Source organism: Lagopus muta, chromosome 2 (assembly GCF_023343835.1).
Source record: "Lagopus muta isolate bLagMut1 chromosome 2, bLagMut1 primary, whole genome shotgun sequence".
NCBI classification, from domain to species: domain Eukaryota; kingdom Metazoa; phylum Chordata; class Aves; order Galliformes; family Phasianidae; genus Lagopus; species Lagopus muta.
Window position 1 is genome coordinate 83405103 of NC_064434.1, and position 25784 is coordinate 83430886.

General features: G+C 40.8%; 1 protein-coding gene across 3 annotated transcripts in view; it reads right to left on the reverse strand.

Annotated features, from left to right (window-relative positions):
- TTC7A (tetratricopeptide repeat domain 7A) overlaps positions 1-25784 on the reverse strand; it is a 161456-nt gene that overhangs the window by 131002 nt on the left and 4670 nt on the right. For all 3 annotated transcript variants that reach the window (XM_048935088.1, XM_048935087.1, XM_048935089.1), the window contains 4 exons: positions 12851-12981; positions 11065-11186; positions 3493-3571; positions 271-431 (listed from right to left, as the gene is read on the reverse strand). In XM_048935088.1, coding sequence (XP_048791045.1) covers positions 271-431; positions 3493-3571; positions 11065-11186; positions 12851-12981 — 493 coding nt within the window. The remainder of the gene's footprint in view (positions 1-270; positions 432-3492; positions 3572-11064; positions 11187-12850; positions 12982-25784) is intronic.

Sequence of the window (25784 nt, forward strand, 5' to 3'; positions counted from 1 at the left end):
TATCCAAGATGAGCTATTTCGAACCATAAATAGATTATTTCCACTTCTCAGCAAAGACAGCTATTTGGTTGGATTTTCTACCTTCATGTGGAACAAAATCAAATACTCTAGGTTTAATGCTTTATTTTTCCAGCAGGCTTTTTGATAAGAAGTCAAAAACAAGAACTCCCAAAGCTACTACATCAATCAGTCACATAATTAGCAATACTGTAGTGCGTTCAAGCATCCTCTCTTCCTTCTGTCAATAATCCAAAATTAAAAAATGCTTACTTCTCTTCTGTGTATAGCTCAGGCTTCCGACAAAGCAGATTGCTAATGTAAGACTGATCTTCCTTGCTCATGAACTCAGGGAGAGGATCAGATAAAGGGCTCCAGTAACAGTCTTCACTCAAGGAATGGAGAAGCACTTGGCCTAGCTGTTTGGCCGCAGTCTAGAGATCAGTAAACAGAGAAAGATGCATTAGTGAAGCCTTCACACATACCCCACACACCTAACAACCATACACATATCACAAAGGCCTAACAACAAGGGACAAGTTAGAGAATGAAGACAACTGACTGCCACACAGACTGCTGAGAGTCTCACAAATGTAATTATGTTTGAGTATAATGGTACTCCAATGCTTTTCCAGCACCAAGATTTTGTGAGCGAGACTCAGCCCAGAGGTTTAAGAGCAAGCATTCAGCTGTTGGTGTAAATGCAGCTCTTTATAGCCTCATCTCAGTATTATTTGTCCCTCTCTTTTTTTGTTGATGTAATAGTGGCAAGAAGAGAAAAGATCAGGAACTTTACATCGAGACTGCAATGTCACATGCCCTCGTTTGACCATTGAGTGTCCTCAAATACTTGCCTTCTAGTTCATATCTATTAGCTGTCAAGTTGAGCCCAAAAGGCAGCCAGCTAACTCGACTTTGTGAAACTGTCTTTGGCATTTGTCTCTGTTTAGACTCATCCAATAAACCCCTAATTATTTTTTTTCCCCAGTGTAAATAGATAAGCATGCTAACAAGTGCAGAAATCAAAACAAGGGGTATCTTCTGGGAATTCTCAGTAGCATGGTGCTCTACACCACAGCAAACACAGCACAGAACTGAGGTAGACTGAAACTTCAGCCCTCCTCTCCTAACACCAGTAAACATTTTTTAACTTTTCTTTGACTGCTGCATATTTATTTTCTATGCTATTTATGTGCTATGACATGGTATGAGCCTGCCAAAAGTCATTCTCTTTTAAATACCAGAGTAAGTATGATTGATAAACTGAAACATTACTCCACTTGAGCTGTTGTATCTGTAGGATTAAATAAATCACCCTGAGTTTAAAGAAAATCCATGTGATCAGATTCAGAAAAATAACTTATTTTGATGCAAGATTCTTTATTTTCATCTGCCTCACCACACATGAAATCTGAGTTAGTCTAAAATGCAGCCACACTAGCACACGCTGTCCTTTCAACATCAGATAAAGACAGGTTTCACAGCTGTATCTAGCAAATAGCAAACTGATTTGGATGTACGGCAGTGCCTTAAAGAAATATTGTCACACACAACTCCCTGGAAACCCTGAGACCTTCCCCACACTCCTACTGACAACCTACAGAAAGCCTTCTGTTTCTAACTAAGCTTTTCTATGCTTTTTATAGCAAGCAACCACAGGCAAAATGGCTGAGGGCACTGCAACATTAGCCAGTACCATTTTTTGTCTCAGTGTGTAATTATTTAGTCAGTTTTACCCCAAGGAGCCAACTCTCCTGTATTTTTTCCTACAGCCTTAGAATGGAGGGAAGAGTATTATGCCAGCAACAGAAAGATCTTTACTGTTTCACACAAAAGAAGCAGTACAGTTTGTGATAAGCCTTTCAAAAGGAAAGAACCACATACTTGCATTTTCTTTGATTTTAACATACAGTACAGTAGCTGTGTAAATTAGCTTCACTCCTGTTTTGAATAAGACCAAACAAACCAGAACAGGCCAAGACTGTGATTTATGTTATTACTGCCTTTGGCTAAAAAAAGCATCATTATGCTTAAAGAACACTGTGATCCCACAAATTAGGAAAAAGAAAATTGTGTTTCATTTTCATGCATGAAAAATTTGTTTAATTAAGCACATTCTTCCCTTTGCCCTCTTGACAGCTCTTCAAAACTAAACAAGAAAATGAAAACACAACTTCCAGTAAAATGCAAATCCCAGGAAAAACTACTGGATGGACATCTTCAAATTTCCCCTTAAGGAATAACATTCTTCCCCAAGGGTGTTGTATAGCTCTCTGCCGTTGCATTGGGACAGGAGCAGTTGAGTATCACATTCTGTCACGGTATAAGAACAGCAGATGGTTACGTTCATTTCAGCAAAGCAATAAAGCAGATGAGCAAAAAAAAATCCCCTGAGTCCTGATCTCACTCTGGGAAAGGATGTGACCATTTGAGCGTGACAATTAAGTCACCTTTTCTAATTCCCTGCACCAACTTTGGTGTGTGCATCTGCATTCTTGACTATGCAGGGAAGGTGATCTGAAGGCAACCAGAAGATACATTTCTAGAACCAAAAGTTCCAAAATAGACAAATGTGAGAAACCTAAGCAAAAATGCCCTCAGGATACCCTTTCTGTCTGGGGTTTCATTTCAACTCTGCATTTGTATGTGAAGACGACACACGTAGATCAGCCCCATTCACTGGAACCCAGTGCTCCCCATCTTCAAAATGTTAAGCAAAACACAGAGAAAGCTGAACAAAACACAAAACAAGTTTAGCCATATTAGTGCAATGCTTCTAAGGCTGCAAACTTCTCATTCACATTCAGGACTGCTATTCTCCATGCTGTTGATTTCATCACATCCTGAGTAACTTCATGACAAAATTTCTTAAAGTGGAGGTAGGAAAGAACCATCTAAGTTAAACTACCCAATTAATGAGGCACACAACTTTCTCAACAATTTCTTTATCAGAGGTACTCAGGATTTACAAGACATGGAACAACAACACAAAAAATAACACTCGCTCTGCACTACATTGTATCGAAGCGAGTTTTATATGAGGAACACAGAAGCACTTTAGTCTAAAAAAAGCGCTGTTTATTTGTTGCAAAAGCTAGAAGTACTTAATGCTGCTACATGCAAATCTGAAAAGTTGTGCATGCACGCATTGACAAAAGAGACAAAGAAAACAAGGGACAGCACTGTCAAACTAAATTCATTCCTATTCCTATTTAAACCACAGTCAAAAAAAGTACTGCAAGGGGAAAAAAAAGAAAAAGGAGAGAGTGAGAGAAAAGTAACCCATATGTCCAGACCTGAGGGCTCAGAGGTTTAGATTAGATAACACTTTGAAGTGCATCACTACAAATATCACTCCCAGAAGTATTAAAACAAACAAAAAACTCCAAGCAGCCAAGTGAAGAAAATTTTTTGTCCTACTGCAATGGTTAAGAAACAGAATTCCTTGCACAGCACATTACACCCACCTTCCCTTCTCCCGTTCATTCCCCTTACCATTTTGAAGGTCTGAGTAGCTTTTGTTTCCACAGTCCGTAATACTTCTCGCAGACTCCTCATTCCCTTCACAATATCGCTAAGGAGAAGGCAGAAAAAAAAACACCATGAAACAAAAAGCAAATGCAAACCAGCAATGAATGAAAGGAAATATTTTGATGGTGCACCCAAAGGTGGGCAACAAACTTGACAATCACAGAAGCCAAGAAAGGAACCCCTCACACCAAGTGTGCGGCACTGAGACGAGTCACTCTGAGGCAGAGGACAATGGCACCAAGTGAGGCAGTGACTGTAGCATGCCTGCTCCAGATGGCTTCCTCAGAGAAGATCACATTCGCATTTGAGTAACAGAGGGCACATTTGGAAGCTTTTCATAGTTCGTATTTATAAAGCGGATGCTGCTTCTTAAAAGCATCCACATCTCCTCTTCACACACTCAGACTGGACTGGTATGAATTATACTGAGCTTACATGATTTAAACGACGATGACTTTCAGGTGGTACTTAAGCATCTTGTGTCTGGTAGTCAAGACACATAATGAAATTACAGTAGTTTAAAGAGTTTATTGTCCAGTAGCTAAGTTGAGTAGCTGACTGCAAGCACAGCTTAACCTCCAGTGAAAGAGGGCTAGGCTGGAAAAAAAAAAAAAAATCTTCACATTACTATGCATACACCATTAGCAATTAAACCAGCCTAGTCGCCAAATGATATCTTAACCATGTGCCTGAGTGCTGAAAGAGATGGAGAGAGGAACAGTTAAACACTGGACATATCAGCACCTGAAGCTTGTAAGCTCCTCCAGGTTAAGAACATGGCCTTACCACCACAGTAACAAAACAGCTTAGCTCACTTTCACTGAAAGCTGGTAGCTATACAAACACAAGCCAACAGAAAAGGAGCAATGCTGCCCTGAATTAGACATTCAGACAGCGGTAGTTCTGGTATATTAAATTGCCACTTCAACTTATTCCAGGAAAATCTTCTGTGCAGGCAGCATCTTGGTTTTGTTAAAAAGCCACACACCATAACAACCACCTCTGTGAATCAGTTTAAATTTTGAAGGTAATTACACAGATCGCATTTCATGCACTGCAAATCTTCTTGTGCTCTAAAATCCATGGTAAACATTTGAAGAAACATCGCAAAATATTTTCTGGGAAAAAAATAAATTAAGTTGATGCTGTTTGTCTTAAGACTTGGCTACTTGAAATGCCACCCTAAGGCCTACAGTCGTCAAGTCACACAACACAAATGTGTGTGGCCTTCCTGTCAACCAAGTTTAATCTTCACGTTTTAAACTCAGAGAAAAGACTTCTAAAAACCATCCAGTTGAGGGCAATCTACAGACATGCAAAGAGACAAGATTAAAAAATAATGCAAGTTTTACCAGATGCCATCTCTTCTTTTTTCTCTTTCCACTCTCCCCTAAGTAAAAGATGTTCTCAGCTTCGGATGGAAAACTTCCTTGAGGAAGTTTTTGTAAGCTGGACGTTAAAGCTTCAGCAAATGTTCCAAACAAAGAGCCAAGGTACCTGGTGCATTTTGTGGGTTCGGGGAATACTCACACATACATGCACTTCTGAATCTTAAACTAAGGAAAGCAATTAGATACGTGGTGATGTTCACACACAAGCAGTCACACCAAAGCCAACAGAATCATTCACAGGCTATTTTATGCTGAAGAGTCAAAAAGACATTTCCCCAGTTGAACAGAAAGCACCTGGTCCCCTCAGTTACTTAAAAAACATGGGCCATTCCTGTGCTTCCTTGGGCTCCTTAAGAGGCTCAGAAGAAGAAAAAGGCTGTACATGACATTTCCATGACATTTTCAAGAATGCATACGTTTAGATTTCTTGTTATGATAATGGTATTTGTCTTAAAAGCATCAATGAATTCCATTCACTAGTAACAGAAAGAAGATTAGTGATCATTTACAAAGCCAATTAATTCCGCATTTGGCTTTTAGTTAGAGACTGAAAACCTAGAGAATGTGCTAAAAAACAGACAGTTTTCCTCAGAACATTACAGAATTGTTTAACTTCCAGCTTTTAGACAAGGCCACAAACAATGTTGATGCCTCACAGGAGGACCATCCTGTTCTGAACTGATGGGGAAAGGAAGAGTAAAGAATATGAACCTGAGGTAAATGAAGGAAAAAATGGGAAGCTCTGGCCCTTCCACAGATCTTTGGGGCTGAACACAGACCACAAGACAAACACCAAAAACATCTTCACAGGAGTAGCAGCACATGGCAGACAGCTGCAAGAGGCAGCCTGCACCTACCACGGCCAGACAGGGACATGGTGGTCAGCCTCTCTGAGAACACCCACTCCAAGCTCTTAACTCCGAAACATACAAAGCATGTGACAGCAATACCAGTTCTACAGGTCTAAGGCTTTGCTTTTATGTTCTGAATGCTACTGAACATTATTGAGAAGTCACAAGAGACGGAGCACACCTGCCAGCAGCTGGCAAATCCACCTCACTGAGGGAGCTCCCCTTTGCATTCCAAGGCACTGGAAGGCCAAGAAGCACAGGCTTCACTTTAAGCATGAATACTACTGATAACAATGACCAACTTACAGCTCTGTTAACAGAAGCCTTTCACATACAAAGCATGCAAATGATGAGATTTTTGAAAATAGAACCTGAAGAATACAAAAAAGAAGAGTAGGTCTTTGAACAGCAGTAAGTATATGCAGACGAGTGGATGAGGATGTAATCATAGTCCTTGGCAATCCATTGCAAATCCACTTGATCTTGTCTAGATCAGGAACTAAAAAATCTCGAGCACCTCATGACTTCAACAGACTACCTGGAAATCCCAGGTACTGTTGGTTCGAATCAAGGCATCGTAAGTCAACATCAGATCATGGAAATAATGAGTTGAAAGATTCTGTAGGCTCCTACTGCACTGCTAAATTGCCATAGAAATTAAAAAAAAAAAAAAAAAAAAAAAAAAAGAGAGAAACCTGAAAGAAACAGCACCTGGCCATTAAATGAACTGCTGTGGTTTTAGCCACAAAGGTGGTAAGAGAGATATTTTAAAAGTCATGACGAAATGTGCTTTAGAATTCAAGTACAGCTAATTTAATAAAGAGGAACGCAGAAAATCATCAGTGTAAACAGCAACTGAGAGCACATTGAGTAATGACTCAGTCCAGCACAGAATGAAAATCTGTGCTTTTTGTTTTGTTTTTGCTGCTGTGGCTTTTTGTTCTCTATGGACTGTTTTTTTGGTTGTTTTTGCTTTGTTTTTTTGTTTGTTTGTTGTAGAAATACCCTCATTAATATAGGGTAATTACCAGATATGAATGGAAATAGTCATATCACTTTTATGTCACATTATTTAGTTAACACTACACAAAATTTTAAGGCAAGAAAATTAAGAAATACATTGTTTTCTGTGCAAAATCACTGGAAAAAAAAATACAGATAATGAGCCCAAGTGGACCCCAAAAGATCATGTTCTTATCCCCATTTAGTAACTGTGAAAATAGCCACTAACAAATGGAAGAGATTACCTGGAGATGGCTACATGGCAGTTTGCAGAGTCACTTGTCCAATGGAAAGCACACAAAAAGCGGCAATACCATGCCCACTATGAAGTGAAGCTCCTACATCTCTCCCAGCTTTCTAAGAATTCATACTCTCTCCTTAAACAGCAGCTCATGCACAGGCATAAAAAGTATTCAGAGGACTAGACCTCAGATTCTTATGAAAGATACAAGACAACTACAACAAATCACTTTAGTGTTTCCCAATGTCAACCTGTCAAACTAGCTAGACTCAAAAAAAACACCAAAAAAAAACAAACAAAAAAACCACAGCCCCAAATCCCAAACTAACCAACTAACTAAAGAAAAAAAGCTTGGCAATTATCTAGGTCGGCTGCTCCAAAAGCAGTGTCTCATATTTATTCCCATGGAAACTACAACCAATACAAAGAACACAAAAGCACTACTTGATAAAGCATACTCTCAGCTCTTTTTTTTTTTTTTTTTTTTTTTTGGTCAGCAATGAGTAAGAGTCTGCATGCCACACTCATAAAAATCTGCAGCAGTGTCTGGACTCCATAAACATTCAGCAAGCATCGATGAAATGTCAGTGGGTACCATTTTTTCTGCATGGAGGAATTCATTGACGCAGTTTTGCTTCAGACACACTTCCATGTCAAACACCATTGTGTCAGACTGCCCTTCTGCTGCCATCTATCACACAGCAACAACATGTAATGGCAAAGCAGCAGGAAGGATCTACAGATACTGCTGTACCACCAACATTCACCTCTGAGATCATGAGCCAACATAATAAAATAAGAGGCATTAGTTTCAGAGCAGCCTTCATAGACTCATCTAGTAGGCAGTAAGACTCACTTGTGAATTAACAGCTGCAGTGTCCTAAGCTTCCTGTATTAGGTGCTAGACTGGGAGGACTGAAGAAGAGATAAATGACAAGCAAACCCACACAAATTCCTCAGAAAAAGATTAATATTCTGGCAAAAATTTTGTTTGATTGTACCGTAACACTAACACATACATGAAGTTACTCTTTCCAAGTGCCCTTGCAACAGAAGCCTGTAACATTCCAAAAAATGGAACTGAGGGCTCTGCAAAAATGACAGGAAAAGATAAAAAGAAAGAACTGCATAAGCTTTCCCTAGCAGGCAATTTCATCGGGGCTTTCCAAAGTATCTCAGGTCCCTAGCATGAGGGATCATAAGGAAATCTGATTTTTACTAAGCTCTTAATGGTTTTCTGAAAAGTAAGTATTATTTTCAGAAGCACATAGAGCTTCCAAAACCATCACTTCCTCTGGAACGCCCTGACGTTTTGATTTCCTTTGCCTTCGCTACTCCATGCATACTTCAAATACCATTAGAAGAGTCACACAGAAATAACTGTAACTGATGAATCCTATTTGCAACTGCAGCAGATGCACTTTCAGCAACACAGCATTTCTAAGTTAGCGTCCATTAAGAGGGAGAAGAATAGCCACAGCTGTAGGACCTGCTGACCCTCACAGCTTGCTCCTTAGCACCACGCACCTTTGTTTTGCATGGGTGCATGCGAGTGAAGAAGGTGCCTTCTTTTTAACCTGCACTGAAAGAGGAAAGGACATCTCTGCCTCCTGGATTATTTGCTCTCCAGAGCTGTCCCCTCAGAGAGCTGTACACAGGAAAGTCACATCACAGTGTCCAAGAAAGGTCTGGGTTGGAAGGGAACATAAGGATCATTAAATTAAATGTTTTACTCAGTGAGTGGTGAGGGACTGGCACAGGATGCCCAGAGAAGCTGTGGGTGCCCTATCCTTGGAGGTGTCAAGGTCAGGTAGGATGGGCCCTGACCTAATCTGACATGCCGGGTGGCAATCCTGCCAATGACAGGGAGGTTGGATCTAGATGATCCTTAAGGTCGCATCCAACCCAGCCACTGTATGACTTTATGATCCCTGATCATGTTCCAAGAGGTTGCCAGCAGGAACAAAGCAGGACAGTACCATTCCTTTCCCGGATCATCTGCTGAGGGAGACACCAGCTCCCCTATAGTCCTGTTTTGTACACAGCTGCCCAGGGGAAGGGCATGGACCTCCCGGGACCTACGCACAAAATATCTGAAAAAGCCTCTTCCCTTCTCACCCTCCCACCCTTTTCCTTCACATATCCCAAAGCTGTTTATGCCCTCTTGTGGCAGAAACTGCACATTAATATACAAGCAGGGGGCACAGACACAAACAGGGGATTCCCACTTGTCTCATTTTCCTCCCTGTGGTCCTTTAATTTCACTGGCTTTTGCTTCTGATTTGCACTGCAAGAGGTGCAAAACGAACTGGGCTTTGTTCTTGTCACAGCCATGTCAGTTCCACGGCAGTAATGAGGCTGTTTTTTCATCATGAGACAGCTACAGAGAACATTTTGCTGCTATTGCAGCGATTCAGCATGTAATCAAAGTGGTGCTTAATTCACACATGTATTTTGATTCCCAACTGTTTTCCTGTAGAGTTGGGGTTTTTTTTTCTTTTTTAAAAGGCTGTCATTATAATAACGTGGAAAGAGAGCAACCAGGGCTCACAGTAATAGCTAAAACAACCCACTGGATATATTGAAGTGATAAAGATTTAATTTCAAATGTTGCTGAATAAATGAACATGAGCGAGTTTGTTATTCAAAAGGTGCCTAGAGGACATCAGTGCCATATGTTCTAAATGAGATTTTATTTTATTACATAGTTAATGAGTTTACTGGCAAGACCTGAGCTTTTTGTTTGCTACCAAAATGGCAAAGGGCCAGCAAAGCCCACTCTTTGAGCAACAGATGGTCAACCTCCATCTCTCATGGGAAAACCACACGTGTATCCTGTATCACTGGGACTACATCTTGCACCTGGAACCTTGTACTTCTTTACAAATAAACTTGCAGGCAGTTGGCTAAAGGGGTCATTTCACAACACCTGGTCTTTATGAATAAAGCCTTTGGGTTAAATAAGGCTTACCTCAAGGCACCCTGCATGGACATGCTATAGTAAGTACAACTGCACTGTACACAAACGCTTTTAACCCTGGCTACAAATAAAATAATAGAGAACATCAAGCATATTCAGTGATGCGTTTAAATCGTTACTGGGGAAAAAAAAAAGAAAAAAACAAACTGAACTGAAGCAGTCCTTCCTCCAACAACAGAAACAAAATTTGTTTGGTTTCTTTTTTATACAGAAGAATTTAAAACGATCTTTGCTGTGATTTTTTTTTCCCCTCATTTTCTTCTTTTCTGTCTCTCCATATTTCATTCAGAAAGAAAAAGGAGTAAAGAAAAGCAGAGAAAACATCTTTGGGTGTGAAGATTATAAAACCCACCAAAATGAAATACTTTCAAAGATGGTTTGCTTAAAAAAATTTACAAAACTTTGACCAATTATGTTCTACAGAACAGTGAGAAATTCATTATCTGATTCCTTAAGAACAAAAGTGATACTTTGCTGCAAACACAGGACTAGGGAAGGATGAACTCGTATAAGTATTGTTTACACATGATAAAAGGACATTCTCCCCACACAGCAATCTCTCCATCAGCTAAATAGATTTGAAGATACTGCCCGTTTTAGGGGTTGCTGTGCTCTCACCAATGGCCTTTGAAAGATGACGTTCTTTCTAGTTAAAGCACACAGATTCGGAGGTTTGATCAAGACATTCAAGAACTTCAATAACTAAAAGAAAACAACCCTTAAAACTTCACTGAGCTCTACACCAGGCCTTGGGGCTGAATATTCAAAAAGAACTCAGTAGTATTTACATTCCACACGCTCTCTATGGTCAGACTCCTCATCTCCACAGGGAACAGAGCTGAGTCAAGACAATAAAATAGTCGAACCCCACCCTACTTGTGAGTCTGGGCTTAGGATGAGAGGGAAAGGCAGATGGGAGGGGTAGGATATGAGAAAATTTGAAGCAAATCAACAGCAGCAAAAAAAAGTCACAACAGAACACATGAAGACATAAGTCTCATCCGTTCTGAGACAAAATATGCGGTATTTTTTATTATTTATCTATTTCTACTAACATCTGCATCCACCTACCCCTTTTTTAAATGAGTCACGTAGGCACTCTGTAGAGCTGCTTCCAGGAAGTAGGACAGTTCAAACTCAGAGTATGTTGTGTTGCTGCCCTTCATATTCCTTGAATGTGTGTTGTTTAAAGTCTGTGAGGAAAGAAACCAGTGGGATTACAGACACCTCTTTGAACTAGTCACTTCCCCACAAGATACCAAAAATAAAATGTTAGCTTCTGTCATCAGATTCCTCTTCAGGTTATTACTTAAAAACCTACCTTCATAAGGTATTCTATTCTATTCAAAAAACCTTCCAAAGACAACTTTAAAATAAACTATACAGTGACTTCTGTGAAATATTCCGTGTGCAATGTGAGCTTTGAAACCCAGCATCTGCTACTTTCCATTCTAATAAAACAGAAGGCTACATATCAATACCAAGGCCTTCAGAAGTACAACTCCGACCACCAGAGCCAGCATCTTGCATAGAAATAGAAACACAATGTTTAAGTGGGGATACCTAGCTTAACATGACAAATGTTTGTAAGGGTTAGTAACCTACAAGGAGTCTTGATGGCAGAATCGCAGCATTTCCTCTTTGAGTCTTCTTGCTTTGGCTTCCTTAGAAGCTCTACCTTCCAGATCAGCTAAGAGACAGCTTTCACTGCTAGAAATTGCACTGTGTATACACTCCAAAGTAGTATTTTATTTCCAGGAATGAAAAGGATCTATGGACTCTGAGTGAATCAGGAATCCTCCATCCTTCTGAGTCTAGACGATGAACAAATTATCATTCAAACTTTTTCCCTTCTTGGTGGACACAAGCTCTCAGTGCCTAGCACTGCAGGAAGTGGTCCTCTTGCAAGGAAAAGGCTACATTTCATTTTAAATAAAAAGGTAATTTAGCTTTTTCTTGCAAAGAAACAGACCAAACAATTTGTTAGCTGGCTACTTACTGAATTTTTGTGTGTGGTTTAAGCTTATTTTTCTTGTTTTAACACAACTGAAAACAAAACCAGCAGCCTTGCTGCTGAGAGGAGGATAAATATCTGGTCAGAAGGTCTAAGGCTGTAAAGAATAACAGATAATGTCCATTGCCTCACTGCTGCTCATGTCAAGCACAGTGTGTGGCAGAGGACAGAGCGTGAAAACTTAAGGTGTGTCCCTGTTAAATGCTGCTAGGCAAAGTTACAGAGATAGACATACCTAAGCATGTACCCAGCAAGGAACTGGCATGTACTACAGCTCAGCACAGAGCTCAGTACTCATCTTACTCAGCATCCTTAGCCAACATCAGGTTGAGCAGTTACTTGTTATTGATCCAGGTTCCTCCACTTTTACCTGGAAATGGCAAAGCTTTGGCAGCTAAGGTGCTATGATCAAGCCAAAAGGTAACTTCTAGCTTGTTAGGGATCTCAATATCCAGTACTGTGTATCATACAAATGGCAGATACATTAAATGTCTAGGGCTCCTCCATGGTAGCAGTTGCTCCATAAAGTCTGTAATCCTTCTTAGTAAGAGCTGAACTTGAGATAAGGATCTGAGCATACCAAATATTCAGTACTTTACTGCAGGCAAAACTGGTTTCTACATTTTCAAAAGAAACTGGCAGAGACCAGACAAACAGCTGTTTTGCAACTGCTTATACTAAAAAACTCAGCCTGCAGAAATGCTAAGACACCTGGCTCCTTCAGACTTGTTCTCATTCACTTCATTATCTATAATTGCTTGACGTTTTCACCACCACTCCGCAGCCAAAATTCCTGGATGTTCTACTCAAGTCACCAGGCAACACCCTGAGCACATTTCTTACCTTTTCTAGCTCCTGCAGGTACACTTGAGCAATGACACACGCAGTTTCAAAGCAAGTCATGACTTCTTCCTCCCTTTCACACAGGCGAGCACGTGAGGCTATTGAGTTGGTTGAGCGCTCCAGAGACAGACCTGTAAAATAGCAACACCTTCTTTAACTGGAGTCCACTAGGAGCAACACAGCCATGTTATACTTCCATTTACTGTCTGACCGCAACGTTTTTCCATATGTAGATTTCCCCATAGTTTTAGTGGCTTTTAGGAAAAAATCCCAAGAAAACAAAATTCTTACACATGCAAGGCATTTTTGTCATGCTGCTCTAACATGGTACCACTGCATGCTTCTACAGCACCTTTCAAACATTTTATGAAGAAAGGACACACAAATCCTCTGCCAGGGAAGAGCAAGTAGAGAAATTATGGCCTATATTTCCAAAGATGGCTATAGATTTTGGGTGATTCAATATAAATGCTATTTCAGAAACAACCTAGCAACGGATGTGAGAATTTCTGAGCATCCACCATTCCAAGTGAAGCTTTCAATAGCTGCAGTTTTAAGGAAGAAACTTGGAGAAAGACAACAATACAGAACTGGAAGACCTGAAGCCTTTTGTGGAAAATCTAAGCACTCGCAAATTGCACATGGACACACTGAGAGTTCTTGGAAAAGCACAAGAAAACTACAAAGTCACCCTCTATTCCAAAGAGAAGAAAAAAAACCCAACCCACATTTGTTTTTTGTACCATAGAAACATTACCATTAGGTCCTTTAACAATCATACAGCACATAAAAAGAGACCCATAGCTGCTGTCCCTACACAAAAATCCCTTATTATCCAGTCCTTGCCTGACCTCCCACTGCTATATCCTTTATTTCCCTAAATCCCTTTGGAGAGGCTATATATATGCAGACTGATTTTATTCTCATCTATATAGATTCTTATCCCCCACAATGCTGCTTGGAAACCTGGGTCTTTTACATCAAACAACTGCATAGATGCCCAGTAGTCCACACAGGTTACAGATTGTTTAGTATGCATTTCCCAGAAAATTTTGTATATAACAACACTCCAATACTAATGAAAAGCTTGTAAGATGTAATACAAAATCCTAGCCTTCCTGACACAGGTCAAAAGGATGAGCTGTTTGGACAGGCTCTCCAGGGAAGCAATGAGGACCCACCATAGCATATGCCAAAAGAATTTGCCCCATGTGAAGAGCTGCAGCTCAAACCAGGAACCACACCTTTCTTGTACATAATCCAGGGCACCCCACAGAGCTCACCTTAGGACTCCATGGCAAAGGGGAGCCAGGCTACTCCTTGATGAACAATGTGTAGAAGCACTCATTCTAGAGGAGTCTGAGACTCCTAGACGTTCTTAGCTTTGTTTATTTTTCACATTCAAAGTTTCTATTTTGTCCCCTTGGTAACTGTGCTAGGAGTTTCCCTGCCTCAAGCTCTGCCTTTGAGGCAAACACGAGCAGTTACTTCAGTGGAAGAAGCCCCACATAGAATCATAGAGTCACTCAGGTTGGAAAAGACCTTAAAGATCATCGAGTCCAACCACGACCTAACCATGCTACCCTAACCAACAACCCTCCGCTAAATCATGTCCCTGAGCATCCAAATGGTTTTTAAACACATCCAGGGATGGTGATTCAACTGCCTCCCCTGGGAGCCCATTCCAGTGCTTAACAACCCTTTCTGTAGAGAAGTGTTTCCTGATATCCAACGTAAACTCCTGGCACAATTTGAGGCCATTTCCCCTCGTCCTGTCACCAATGAGAAGAGACCAACCCTGCTCTCACTGTGAGCACCTCTCAGATGTTGGAAGAGAGCAACAAGGTCTCCTCTCAGCCTCCTTTTCCCCAGACTGATCAGCCCCAGTTCCTTCAGCCTCTCCTCATAGGGCATATTCTCCAAGTCCTTCACCAGCCTTGTTGCCCTTCTTTGGACCTGCTCCAGCACCTCAATGTCCTTTTAGGGAGTGGCTCCCCACTGCCCTGTCCCAGATCAAAGATCCATGGCACATCCCCCAGGATCCATCAAGGAGAAGCACATGTGAGTATCCTGCACCCTTGAAAATCCTGGGGACAATTATCTTGCTGCTTATCACTAACAACCATTCTGTGTTGCCTCCTTTCTACTGACATCCATCTTGCATAGGAGAAAATCCAACAGATTTTGTCCTCCAATCCACTTTTAAAGCCTCTGGCTTTATGTCAAGATTTTTTCCGTACTATTTCAAAGTTTCTCTTCACTCTGTTTCTACATACTAAGAGGGAAAAAAGGATGTTAAGTCAATACTCAAGAGAAAACATCCAGTGGTAAAGCTACATCGACTTACAAATATTACTCTCAGATCTGACTCAACTCACCTCTGAATTTCGAGCCATCCACCTTAACCAAAAATAAAACCAACAAAGTGTTGCATTTCAGAGTCACCACTCTGATCAGGATGCTGCAAGAGCCACCCGAGCACCGTCTGTGTGGGGGCAGCAATCGTGGGAGATGTCACACACAGAACAGGCTGACAAAAACCATTTCCATACCGGCTGCCACACACTGCAAGGAGCAACTATCTTTAAGCTCTGATGTGGGGGAGGAAAGCAAGCAGCCTTTGCCAGCACCAAGCGACAACAAACAAACCACACAAACCACACGCACAGCCACACAAACAGAGGTGGAGCAGAACGAAGATGGGGATACCAACGTTTCCAAAAAGAATTCTTGCTACAGTAATCACAGAGCAATGTATAACATACTGAAAGGAGACAGTATGCTACACTGCACACATTTTTCCACTTGCAAAGGGCAAAAAGGAATGACCCACATGATGTGAAATTAGTCACAGCGCTTCCTGCTCATACTGTATGTGCTGACCTGATGCTATCAGAGCATAAGATTTTCTGCAGAATCTGAACCAGATTCACCACAGAAATACAAGAAAAATCAGAGCAGGCAGGCAGCAAATGCAGCAGACAAAGATGAAGGACAAATTTCCTACTCTGCAGCCGTCCATTCAGCTCTCACAGTGCAAAGTCCCAAGAATTACAGATTTGCTTGAGGTGCAGCTGCGTGTGGATAGCTCTGTTTAAATAGCCACCAGCCCCGACGGCACAAATTCCACTAACTATTCTCCATTCTCCAGTTATCAGCAAAGACAATCCTTTGCAGAATTCCATGCATTTTTAATTCAACTCAATTCCCCAGAAGACACAGGAGACCACTAAATGCGTGGTACGTGTCACACTGGACTTAGCAGAGCATAGCTCCTGCTGAGACTGAATTCACTTCTGGGCAAAGCATAAAGCTACATGCTTTCTGGATAGCTGGTTAAGGAATTTTTTAAAACCTGTTACTTTAAGACAACACCAACTTATAACTCACCTATACCACGATTTTTCTCATACAAATCAGATGCCCAGATTTAAGTAAACAAATATACACAAATACATATCACATAAACATTTTACATACAGAAGATACCATTTTCTAATGGATTTGGCTCAAGTTAAAGAAAGACCTTTCATAAAAAAAATAAACTCCTTCTACCTACTTTAGAGACAGCAGCTTTCTATGTATAGAAGCACTACTTTTCTTTCTTGAATAAAGGAAAGGCTTCCATCCACTTCCGTTATTTCTCCAAAAAATCATCTCTGGCTCTTTATCTCTCTAATTTTTGCTTGCTCTTCTGCCATTCTAAAGTAATTTGCATTTATGCCAGAAAAGAAACACACCATAAGGACATAAGAGTTGTCACAGACTGAAGAAATTCCTTCCTGAAGTTGAAATGCACTGCTTTCATTCATGAAAACCTGAGTGGGGACATTTTAGGAAGGTTTATTTCCAGCTTCATCTCATCCAGTCCTTCCCAAAGGAAGAAAACATGTCATGTAGTTCCTACGCTCTGAAGTGACGTTATGAAAAGAACTGGAAAACACACGTGCAAACTGACATAAGAGATCACAGCAAAATTCAGCTTGGATGGGGTCCTGGGAGGTTTATAGCCCGACTTGCTGCTTGAAGAATGGTCAGCACAGCCTCATCAGGGCTTTATCCAGGCAGGTCTTTAAGCCTCTGTGAATAGATGGAGACTGCACAGCTGCTAGGGAGAAGAGCAGGCTAAGGTAGCCTGCTTCTTCCAATTCATAAACTAGTTCCTCACATAGCAGTATTACTCCTACTAATTAGGAGGGATATATCAGCCTAATCACAGTTCTCATCATTTTCATTCTAACATAGGCTTCCATGTGGCCTGGTGTTATGTCTGCATCAAGCACATTGATAGGAACTCAAAAAAGACCTTAGGGTGGACTTGTAACTCTGTCAAAAGCATCAGTTCCAGCCTGCAACTCAAGACATACCTATGCTCACAGCCACACAGACAGGCTACCCCGGGCCAGAAGCCAGAGCTGCTAAGCTGAGGACATGCAGTGATGTTACTACAGGAACATAAATAATTTGTCCCAAGGTAAGCCAGGGTGTCAACCACAGCACAGCAGCTGCACACCCTCAGTCCCACAGCCCTTCCAGCACAGGATGTCTTCTGCTGGGCACCTGCAGCCACTTCAGCACAGTTCTAGCAAGTCAGCCCACGCCAAAACAAGACCAGCTCCTGAAACACATACACACACATGAACTAAAATTCAAAGATGCACCAAACACTCTTTCAAAGACAGCAGAATTAAAAGGGACAACCAAACCCTTGCAGAATTGGTATTATGGCCATCCTCCCCCGCTGTCAGCCAAGAGGCCAACTTTAGAGCACAGCTCTCAACCAAGCAATCACATTATGATGTCTTGGAAAGCATAAAGCCCAAACCTCAACAAGACAACGAAGCTGTCTGAATTGGCTTGACATAAGCAAGACCCAGCGTTATGTATTATTCCTGCCACAACTCACAGCAGCTTGAATAATTCACACCAGGGGTCTTGACTTATCTTCCCAGCAACTGGCCTATCAGTTTAATTGCATTTTCTTGCAATGCAAACACAAGTGGAGCAGGAAAGGCCTAGAAGCCCTGGATTTTAAATATATCCATATATTTATATTACATTTTGTGAAAGGGCAGGAGGAAAGAGGTTTTGTTTTGCAAGAATGCTGCACAAGCTTCTTGTGCTATTGCTTCAAATTACTGCCACACAAAAGTCTTGCATCTTACAGCAAGTGCAGAAAACTCATGACCTCAGCTGAAACCCTCCAAAGACATTTTAATCCACAACATGGAAAATGAAACAGGGAAATTGCCTCTGCAAGGCTGCTTAGCTGCACCAAAGCTGAACTCAACACCTACTCCCAGACATTCAACTTTTGGATGCAATAACCTAATCCTAACACTGTTACGCTCATTATGCACAGGAGAACATTATCTGCTTAGACTTGCACCTACAGCTCTAGCTGATCTCTAAAACCAGGAAACCTTCCTGATTGAGCACACGTGTAGCCAGGGGATGGCAAGCACTGCTGTGAGAAGCCACTTCAGTCACCTCCCCCTGGCCAGCTCCACATTGGCTCTGCACGCCTCCCTGCAACACAAAAATCAGCCACCTCAACCCAAGGACATCTGTTTTCCTGAGCATATCAAGATGTGACGCCTGCAGGCTGGTTGTTCTACAGCTTCACAGCAGATCTTTGAACCTGGACTTTAAACGACAACAAAGCAGTCTCCATCTTTTTGATCATACATCCTTATTCTCCTGAGCAAGCATTTCCAATAAGCACATTCATAAATAATACACAGACTTCTAAACTAATATAATGTGCATGTTATAAAACCTACTAAAATATAATTTGAAGAATGAGATAAAGGAAAACTACAAATATTTTTCAATTTCATTAACAGTACAAAATATTTTTTGCGTCATTAGAAAAACAGGAATTATATTTTTAGAGAGATCCATGTGATGGATTGTGGTTCTGCACTTTTTTTGGCAAAAAAAAAAATCTTTGGTTTACACTGATACAGTGATTGAAAGGTTTGGTTCTTGGGTTTAATTTCATACTCAGTTTTAATGGCTGCCATAGCTGACAAAGGCACGCAGACCCAAAGGGAAGTAGTGCACTGTAGGCTGCACCGACTACATTTCTTTTAATTTTACATTCACCTAGTATATTTCCCTCTTTCCTGTTGGTCATAAACAATGTTAACAATAAATGGGTTCAAAACCCACCAAAATTCACTATTTGGACAATTTTTAAATGGGTTAGAAGTTTGTGTATAGGTAAGAGTTTTTGTAGGTAGCATATTCAGCAACTGCAACAAAAAAAATAGTGACAATCAGATAATGATGGAAACATTTGCCAACATCTGCTGTAAAAACAGCTTCAGTTGCTTCCTCGTCATTAAAACATCACCTCTACCTTGAAAGGACAGCTAAAACATGTTGGGTTTTTGTTTTTTTTAAAAACATGCTCGGCAGCATGCTACTGACAGCCATCTGTCATCACAGAAAAGGTGAGCAAATTTGGAGCGCTCATCTTTTGTTAAACATTTTTAAGTTCAACAGCTCCTTTAAGCACTTCGTCCACAAGAAAACCAGTGAGGCTGTGAGTGAGAGATGCTCCTGCTCACTTCCTCCCCGCATCACAGAGTAGTGCAATCATTCTACTGTTCAAAGGTTTTGTGTTTACAGAACTACCAAACTGTTAACACCTTGGATCACTCTGTGCACCTCCTGGTTTCTCTTCTTTCTACAAAATCTTACACACAACTGATAACAAATTTCTTGTGATGCCACTTCTGCAGCCTTATCCTAGAAACCACTTTTTCATTAACAGCAAAGAGAGCTCCAAAAGCTGTTACACATGCATGTTATTTTTTTTTTCCAGAAACATTGCTTTTATTAAGGAAATCATTTACACCTTACAGTATATTCTCCAGTGTTTTTCCTTCAGTGGCTTGTTTGTAACACTTCTTCCTTCAAATCTCAAGCAAAGTATTTATTTGCTAACAAAGGAATACATTTTAGCTTGTGAAAGTATTGTCTTCCACGTATCATTTCAGCCATTTACCACAGCAGGAAGAACAAGTGCTCCCGCAACGGTATGCGGTTTGGCCTTTCTGCTATTGAGAAAGAAATCCTAAAAGAGGCTGCTAAAAATGTATTGTGAGATTCAGTTCAATTTTTTAGTTACTGAATTGAATGTTGCTGGACTTCAAGCATCACTGGTGTGACCTAATTACAAAGGTAAAAGCAAGGACTGCGGAATGTGACTAATGAAAGGCTCATACTAAGGGAAGTACACTTCAATATGCCCCTGGGGGTGTTCAAAGCCAGGTTGGATGGGGCCCCGGGCAGCCTGGTCTAGTATTAAACGGGGAAGTTGGTGGCCCTGCTTGTTGCAGAGATTGGAGATCTCATTGGAGATTCAGGATCCTTGAGGTCCCTTCCAACCCAGGCCACTCTGTGATTCTGCGATGTACTTTTGCAGCAGAAGAGGGAAAAAAAAGGGACTACAACTTAACAAAGCACCTGCATCTACAAAGCAGAGCTTTTGCCTACCAGACAGCTACCCTGATGTCAGCACAAATAAACTACATGCTCCCTGTCTAGTTGACATAATTGTAGGCAGTAGCTTTGAAGCATACATGAGGTACAGAACAAAGTCTCTTCCTCTGATGTGCATCAGCATTTAAAAGAGACAGTTTTTGTTAAGCAAAAGTGCAAACAAGCTCTGCAAACAAAATGCCTTATTCTCAGTTAGGCAGTTCTCAGCATCAGACTACACCACACTTTCCTGCATTAACCAGCAATGCCATCTGCAAGGCTGCCAGGCTCCAGAGCAGTGAATGGGGATCCCAGCTATGTCAAAATACGTTCAGATAACAGCTCTTCTGGTCTGAACTGGATTAGAGTAGAAAATGTTTAGAATCCCTCAAGTAAAAGCCTACAGTAAGCAGGCCACGCTGACAACTGTGCCATATTGATACCAAAATGAATTGGTGTAAGCAGGGAGGGAATTCACACCCTCAGGATTTCTCCCTGCCCCTTACAGCCTATCACCCATCTTTGCTCTATGGGTACATTACAGCAAGATGCCCTCCTGTCAGCCAGAAGCAGCAATGCAGGCGGGATGTACGTAAGGTGAGAGGCAGTGGTGGAAGGACAGAGGAAGAGCTGGATTCTCTCTTTGTACCACAGCAAAACTGTAAGTGTTCCTTACAGTCATAGGGCTAACAAACTGTAATGCAGGAATGGATCATCTTTATCTTGACACAGGCAATTACAACATGCTTTTACTTTAACTTATTACTGCTCAGAAAGGACAAGGAAAATGATTTATCTGAACATGGAAAAGTGTCATCACCCTTAATCCTCTTCTACATTTGTCTTACTTGTCAAGACAAGTCATATCCTTACACAGCAAAAAAAAGAGAGGATGTAGGAATCTTATGCTCTACAGAAAAGTTATTCTTGGACAACTTGAACTCTTATGATCAGCCAATGGAACAATACCAGGCACAGAAATACACAGTCATAAGGATAGATGTGATGGTTGTGGGTTTTTTTGGCATCAAATAGTCAGGACAGCATTCTAAATGCTAGTCTGGGAAAGGAGAATGTGACTTGCAAGCTTCTATGTCCTCAGAAAAAAGGACGAACTGAGAAAGTATACAATTAGCCTGCAACATGTTTGTAAACTGTCACCTGGACAAAACATGTTTCTAGCAAAAAGAAATTGGAAGTGTGAATTCACTTTGAAAGGAGGATAACAAAATAGATTATGACTCTGCAAAACTACACAGCATTTCTAAACTCAGCTTATCTGCCCTTGCAACTGTTTAAACTGCTGGTTTTTGAAATTACTTCAGTCACTGCTCCAGCACACTCACTAGTTTGGGTATTGCCATCTTATTCAACAAAGACCAAGTACATAGAAATGCCACACCACTAAAGTTAACTAGAAATTCAGGTTTTGGAAGGACTTTCCTTAGAAGTATGACTGAGTTAAGCCCACAACATGAACTATTTAATCATTTGAACAAAATTTATCTTCACAGCATGCAATGGGCAGCATTAAGTAAAAAAAGAAAGCAAACTGAAGTTAGAATTTGATGAAATGCTGAAATTAGTCTTGAAAATAAAGGCTCTCTTCCATGAGGCAAAGGAGAAAAAAAAAAAAAAAAAAAAAAATTAACTGAAAATATTTTCTTAAGCTATTTAATGAGCAAGAAAAAAGTAGATTTATCATTACTTAGCTTTGCAATAAGATATTTGTAAATGGACATTTTATTCTAGTTTCCAAACAAATGCAGCTGAATACAAATTTCACCTAGAGAATTAGTCGCGCTGTAGAAAACAGTATTAAAAAATAATGAATGACATGCAAATGTAAAGGACTTCCCTGAAGCATATGAACAAATAGGTGAAGTACCTTCTGATTAGGTAGAATGAAAGATGATGATAATACTACGGCTATGTTTAGTGGATGCAAACCCACATTTTTAATACTTCTCAAACCAACAAGAAATACGAAGAAGCAAAAAGGAAGTTTAAAATAGATGGTTCAAAAAAATGAGGCACAAACTGATCCATCCACAAGTCATGCTAAAACCAAGTTAGTTTTCAAATGATCTAAAAGTTCTATCTTTCTTTTTATTATTTCTTAAAAGATTTGTTTCTCTGCATACTTATGATACCACCATTGGTATCACCATTGTGATACCATCCACAGCACTGTTATAACCTGCAAGCAACCAGTTCCGGTTTTATAAATCTGAGATTGAGATTTTACATGGAGAGAAAGCAGAAAAATATCCTTTCAAGCAATACTGACCTCACCTTGGAAGTTTTAAAAGACACAACCTTACAAGAAACGTGAAAGTGTGAGACCAGTCCTAAAGGCAACTGAACAAACACAGAACTCTCAAAACCCACAGAGCTGATCTAAACCCAGAATCCCGGATGGATTTTTAAACTCTGGAAAAGCCCTCACATGCTGGGCTCAGAGCTCTGCTACCATCAGTCTAACTCACAGCTCCTGGGAAAGCTCCAAAGAACAGTGGCTGACTTGAAGCATGTGCATGGCTCAATCTAGAAGCAGTGGCATCGTGACCTTATGGTTCTGCAGAAAGGTCACATTACTGCTCTTCAACACCTTCAAATGGCTGAAGTAGGGTATAGGACAAAATACAGAATGTTCCAAGCCACGGGACTAAAAAAAAGTTCTTATATATGTGATTTGTGGTTGACTTGTAACAAAATACAAACTCCCCAAGGCTTCTCACAGTCACAACATTTAATTATCTTTTCCACATGTTTTTTTCTGAGATTTCAAAAACGCTGAGCTCCATATTGAAACCTTTTGATACAACAGGGCTCCTTCTCTAAGGTTTTCAAATATCTCACAGCCTTTAGAAATCAACGTAGCAGAGATTCACCTCAGCATTCCTTAGCCTCCCACAAGCACATCACCCCACAGCTTCCTTCCAGCCACCACCGCCAGGCCTTCACTCCATCTGCATCAGACACCGACTGAGGAGGCCATGAGTCAGCCCAGCACTGCCAGCTTCTGACTGTACAGATTCAGACCTGGTCTCTCACACTGAGCAATCTGATACTGCTGAAATTAGCAGTAAAGACACAAAAACCATTAAAGGATGGACAAAGGGAAACAAAGAGGTAGCGGGACTGTTAAAGCCCTACTTCCCAGGAAAGCAGCTAGAAACTATTTGCATTCTTATTTCACCACTGATTTGCATGCAGAGATTCAGATAGGAAGTCCATCGGTGGCCTGGCATCAGCCCTGCTGGATGCAAGGAGCTCCTCCCTATGGAGTGACTCACCCTACAGCAGCTCTGACACTGCACGTCCCATCTGAAGTGCTGCAGAAGTCTCCAGAACTGCCAGTCATGACAGAGCCAAGGGCCCACATGCCGATTAAGTCCTCCCCACGCCTTCATGACTCAGGTTGGCAACAGGCTGCAAAAAAAGGCTGGGCACCATGCAGCTCCCAAACAAAAGAGGCTTCAGACCTCTCGGTGCACCACCTCCCTGCACTCACACCAAGTACTTAGGAAACAAAAGAGGAGAGAGCACAATTCCATTGGGACTAATCCAAAAAGCGTTTAAAAAGAACAAAAAACAGCACAAGTATGCAATTCACATTACATCTTTTTCTTATTTTTAATATATATACACAAAACCTACCCTAGAATAGCTTAAAATGGCTCTGACACTACAGAAAAGGACTGAGTCAACAGACAAGTCAGCTATGGGAGATCTTTTTCCTACTTCCTTTTTTCAGTTTTGCCACTGACTCACAGCATGACAGAAAGCAACTCACTTCAGTTCTCCACAACTCCAAATTCCTATCTGAACAACCAACTTAATGAACTTCACTTGTCTACACAAAATTTATTTCAATGACACTCGCTGTAAAAAGCCAAATACCCGAAGCAGCAATATCACCAGGCAAGAAATTATTCCATTCACATTTCTGCAGAGATCAGTGATGTGTGCTAGGGAATGAAAACCTCCAAACACAAAAATATAGGAACATACAACCCTCATATAGCTACAAAAGCTAATTTATTTAGCCACAACTATTCCACAAATAAGGAATTTAGGTGAGCTTAAGTCCTGGCTAGAGATACTTTGCTTTGAAAAGGGTTAGGTTGTGACCAACTGTACCATAGTAGAGAGATCTATCCACTGGGAGCAGATGGGGATCACTGCAGTTTCCGCAGCAAGTGCTGCCAGAGGGAAAGCAAGCCAATGGTCTTACATTTACATGTGCAGTTTTGTAGTTCTGTCTGCATATCTCAAATGGGCAACACAAGTAACAAAACCACAGTGCATCCCAAAAGAATAAGAAGCAATACACAAGCAAGTTTTATTACTCAATATGGTTTCTTGCAACTGCTTGCATCAGCAATTACCTGCCATACTGTAAACCAAGTAGAGGTTTTAAGGTGGAATTAACCTCACAGAAGATGAGGAAGAAGGAGAGAGACACATACAGTCCAACCACCCATTAACTCACAACAGAGGTTAACAGTCATTGCTAAGAATCAAACTGTTGTTAGTGCTCCACTCAGTGCCCACAGGACTATGATGTGCTACTCCTCTCCCATCAATGCAGGGATTTGAGAGCAGGAGAAGCAGAAGCCATCAGCTTAGATACTGAAAGAATCTTAACTTCCGACATTTATCCTGCAATTTGTTGGTAACTCAAACCCTAGTAATCATAAACAATTTCAGGAGTTCATGTGTGAACTCCATTTGCGTGGAAGCCAACAGAGCAAGGCAAGCAAGGAAACTTTTCCTGCTCTTCAACTTCTACAGGTCAATTAGTAGGGCAGCAAATTTGTATCTCTTCTTACCATACCATCAAACAACCACCTACTACCATTCTTCAGAGGTCACTCAGATTTAGCTCAGCATCCAGCCTTCAGTATTGTGGAATTCAAAAGGTGCTCTAAGAAAGCAACCTCAGTTTCACTGTCTCATGTTTCATTTCTACCCCATACTGGATTTGCACAGATCCTCTTTCTCACTGTGTTTTAGTTTGTCTCCAACATTAAAATGGTTAAGTATCAGTGCCTCTGATTTGACTATTTTTCTTGTGATCCTTCCTGCACTATCCTTGAGAACAGTACTACCTACACAAAAAAAACAAGATGGCTTCATGTTTATATTAAGTGGTAACAAGCTCAGGTGTGTTACTGGGTGAACATGGGTATTCTGGCCCCTTCCTCCCATTACAAAAGATCAGAATGAAAAATTAAGCAGGAAATTGAAGTTCCTGAAATAAAGAGAAAATAAAGATAGGGTTCTGGCTTTTTTCGATTGTTGCATTAATGATCCCTGCAGAAATGTTATCAGTGATTCTCAAGAGTGACCTTACAGAAGGTTTCAGCTTGTATAAGCTAACAGTAATTCAACCAAAGGCATTATGGATCAACAGAATTTCTACACAGACACCAAA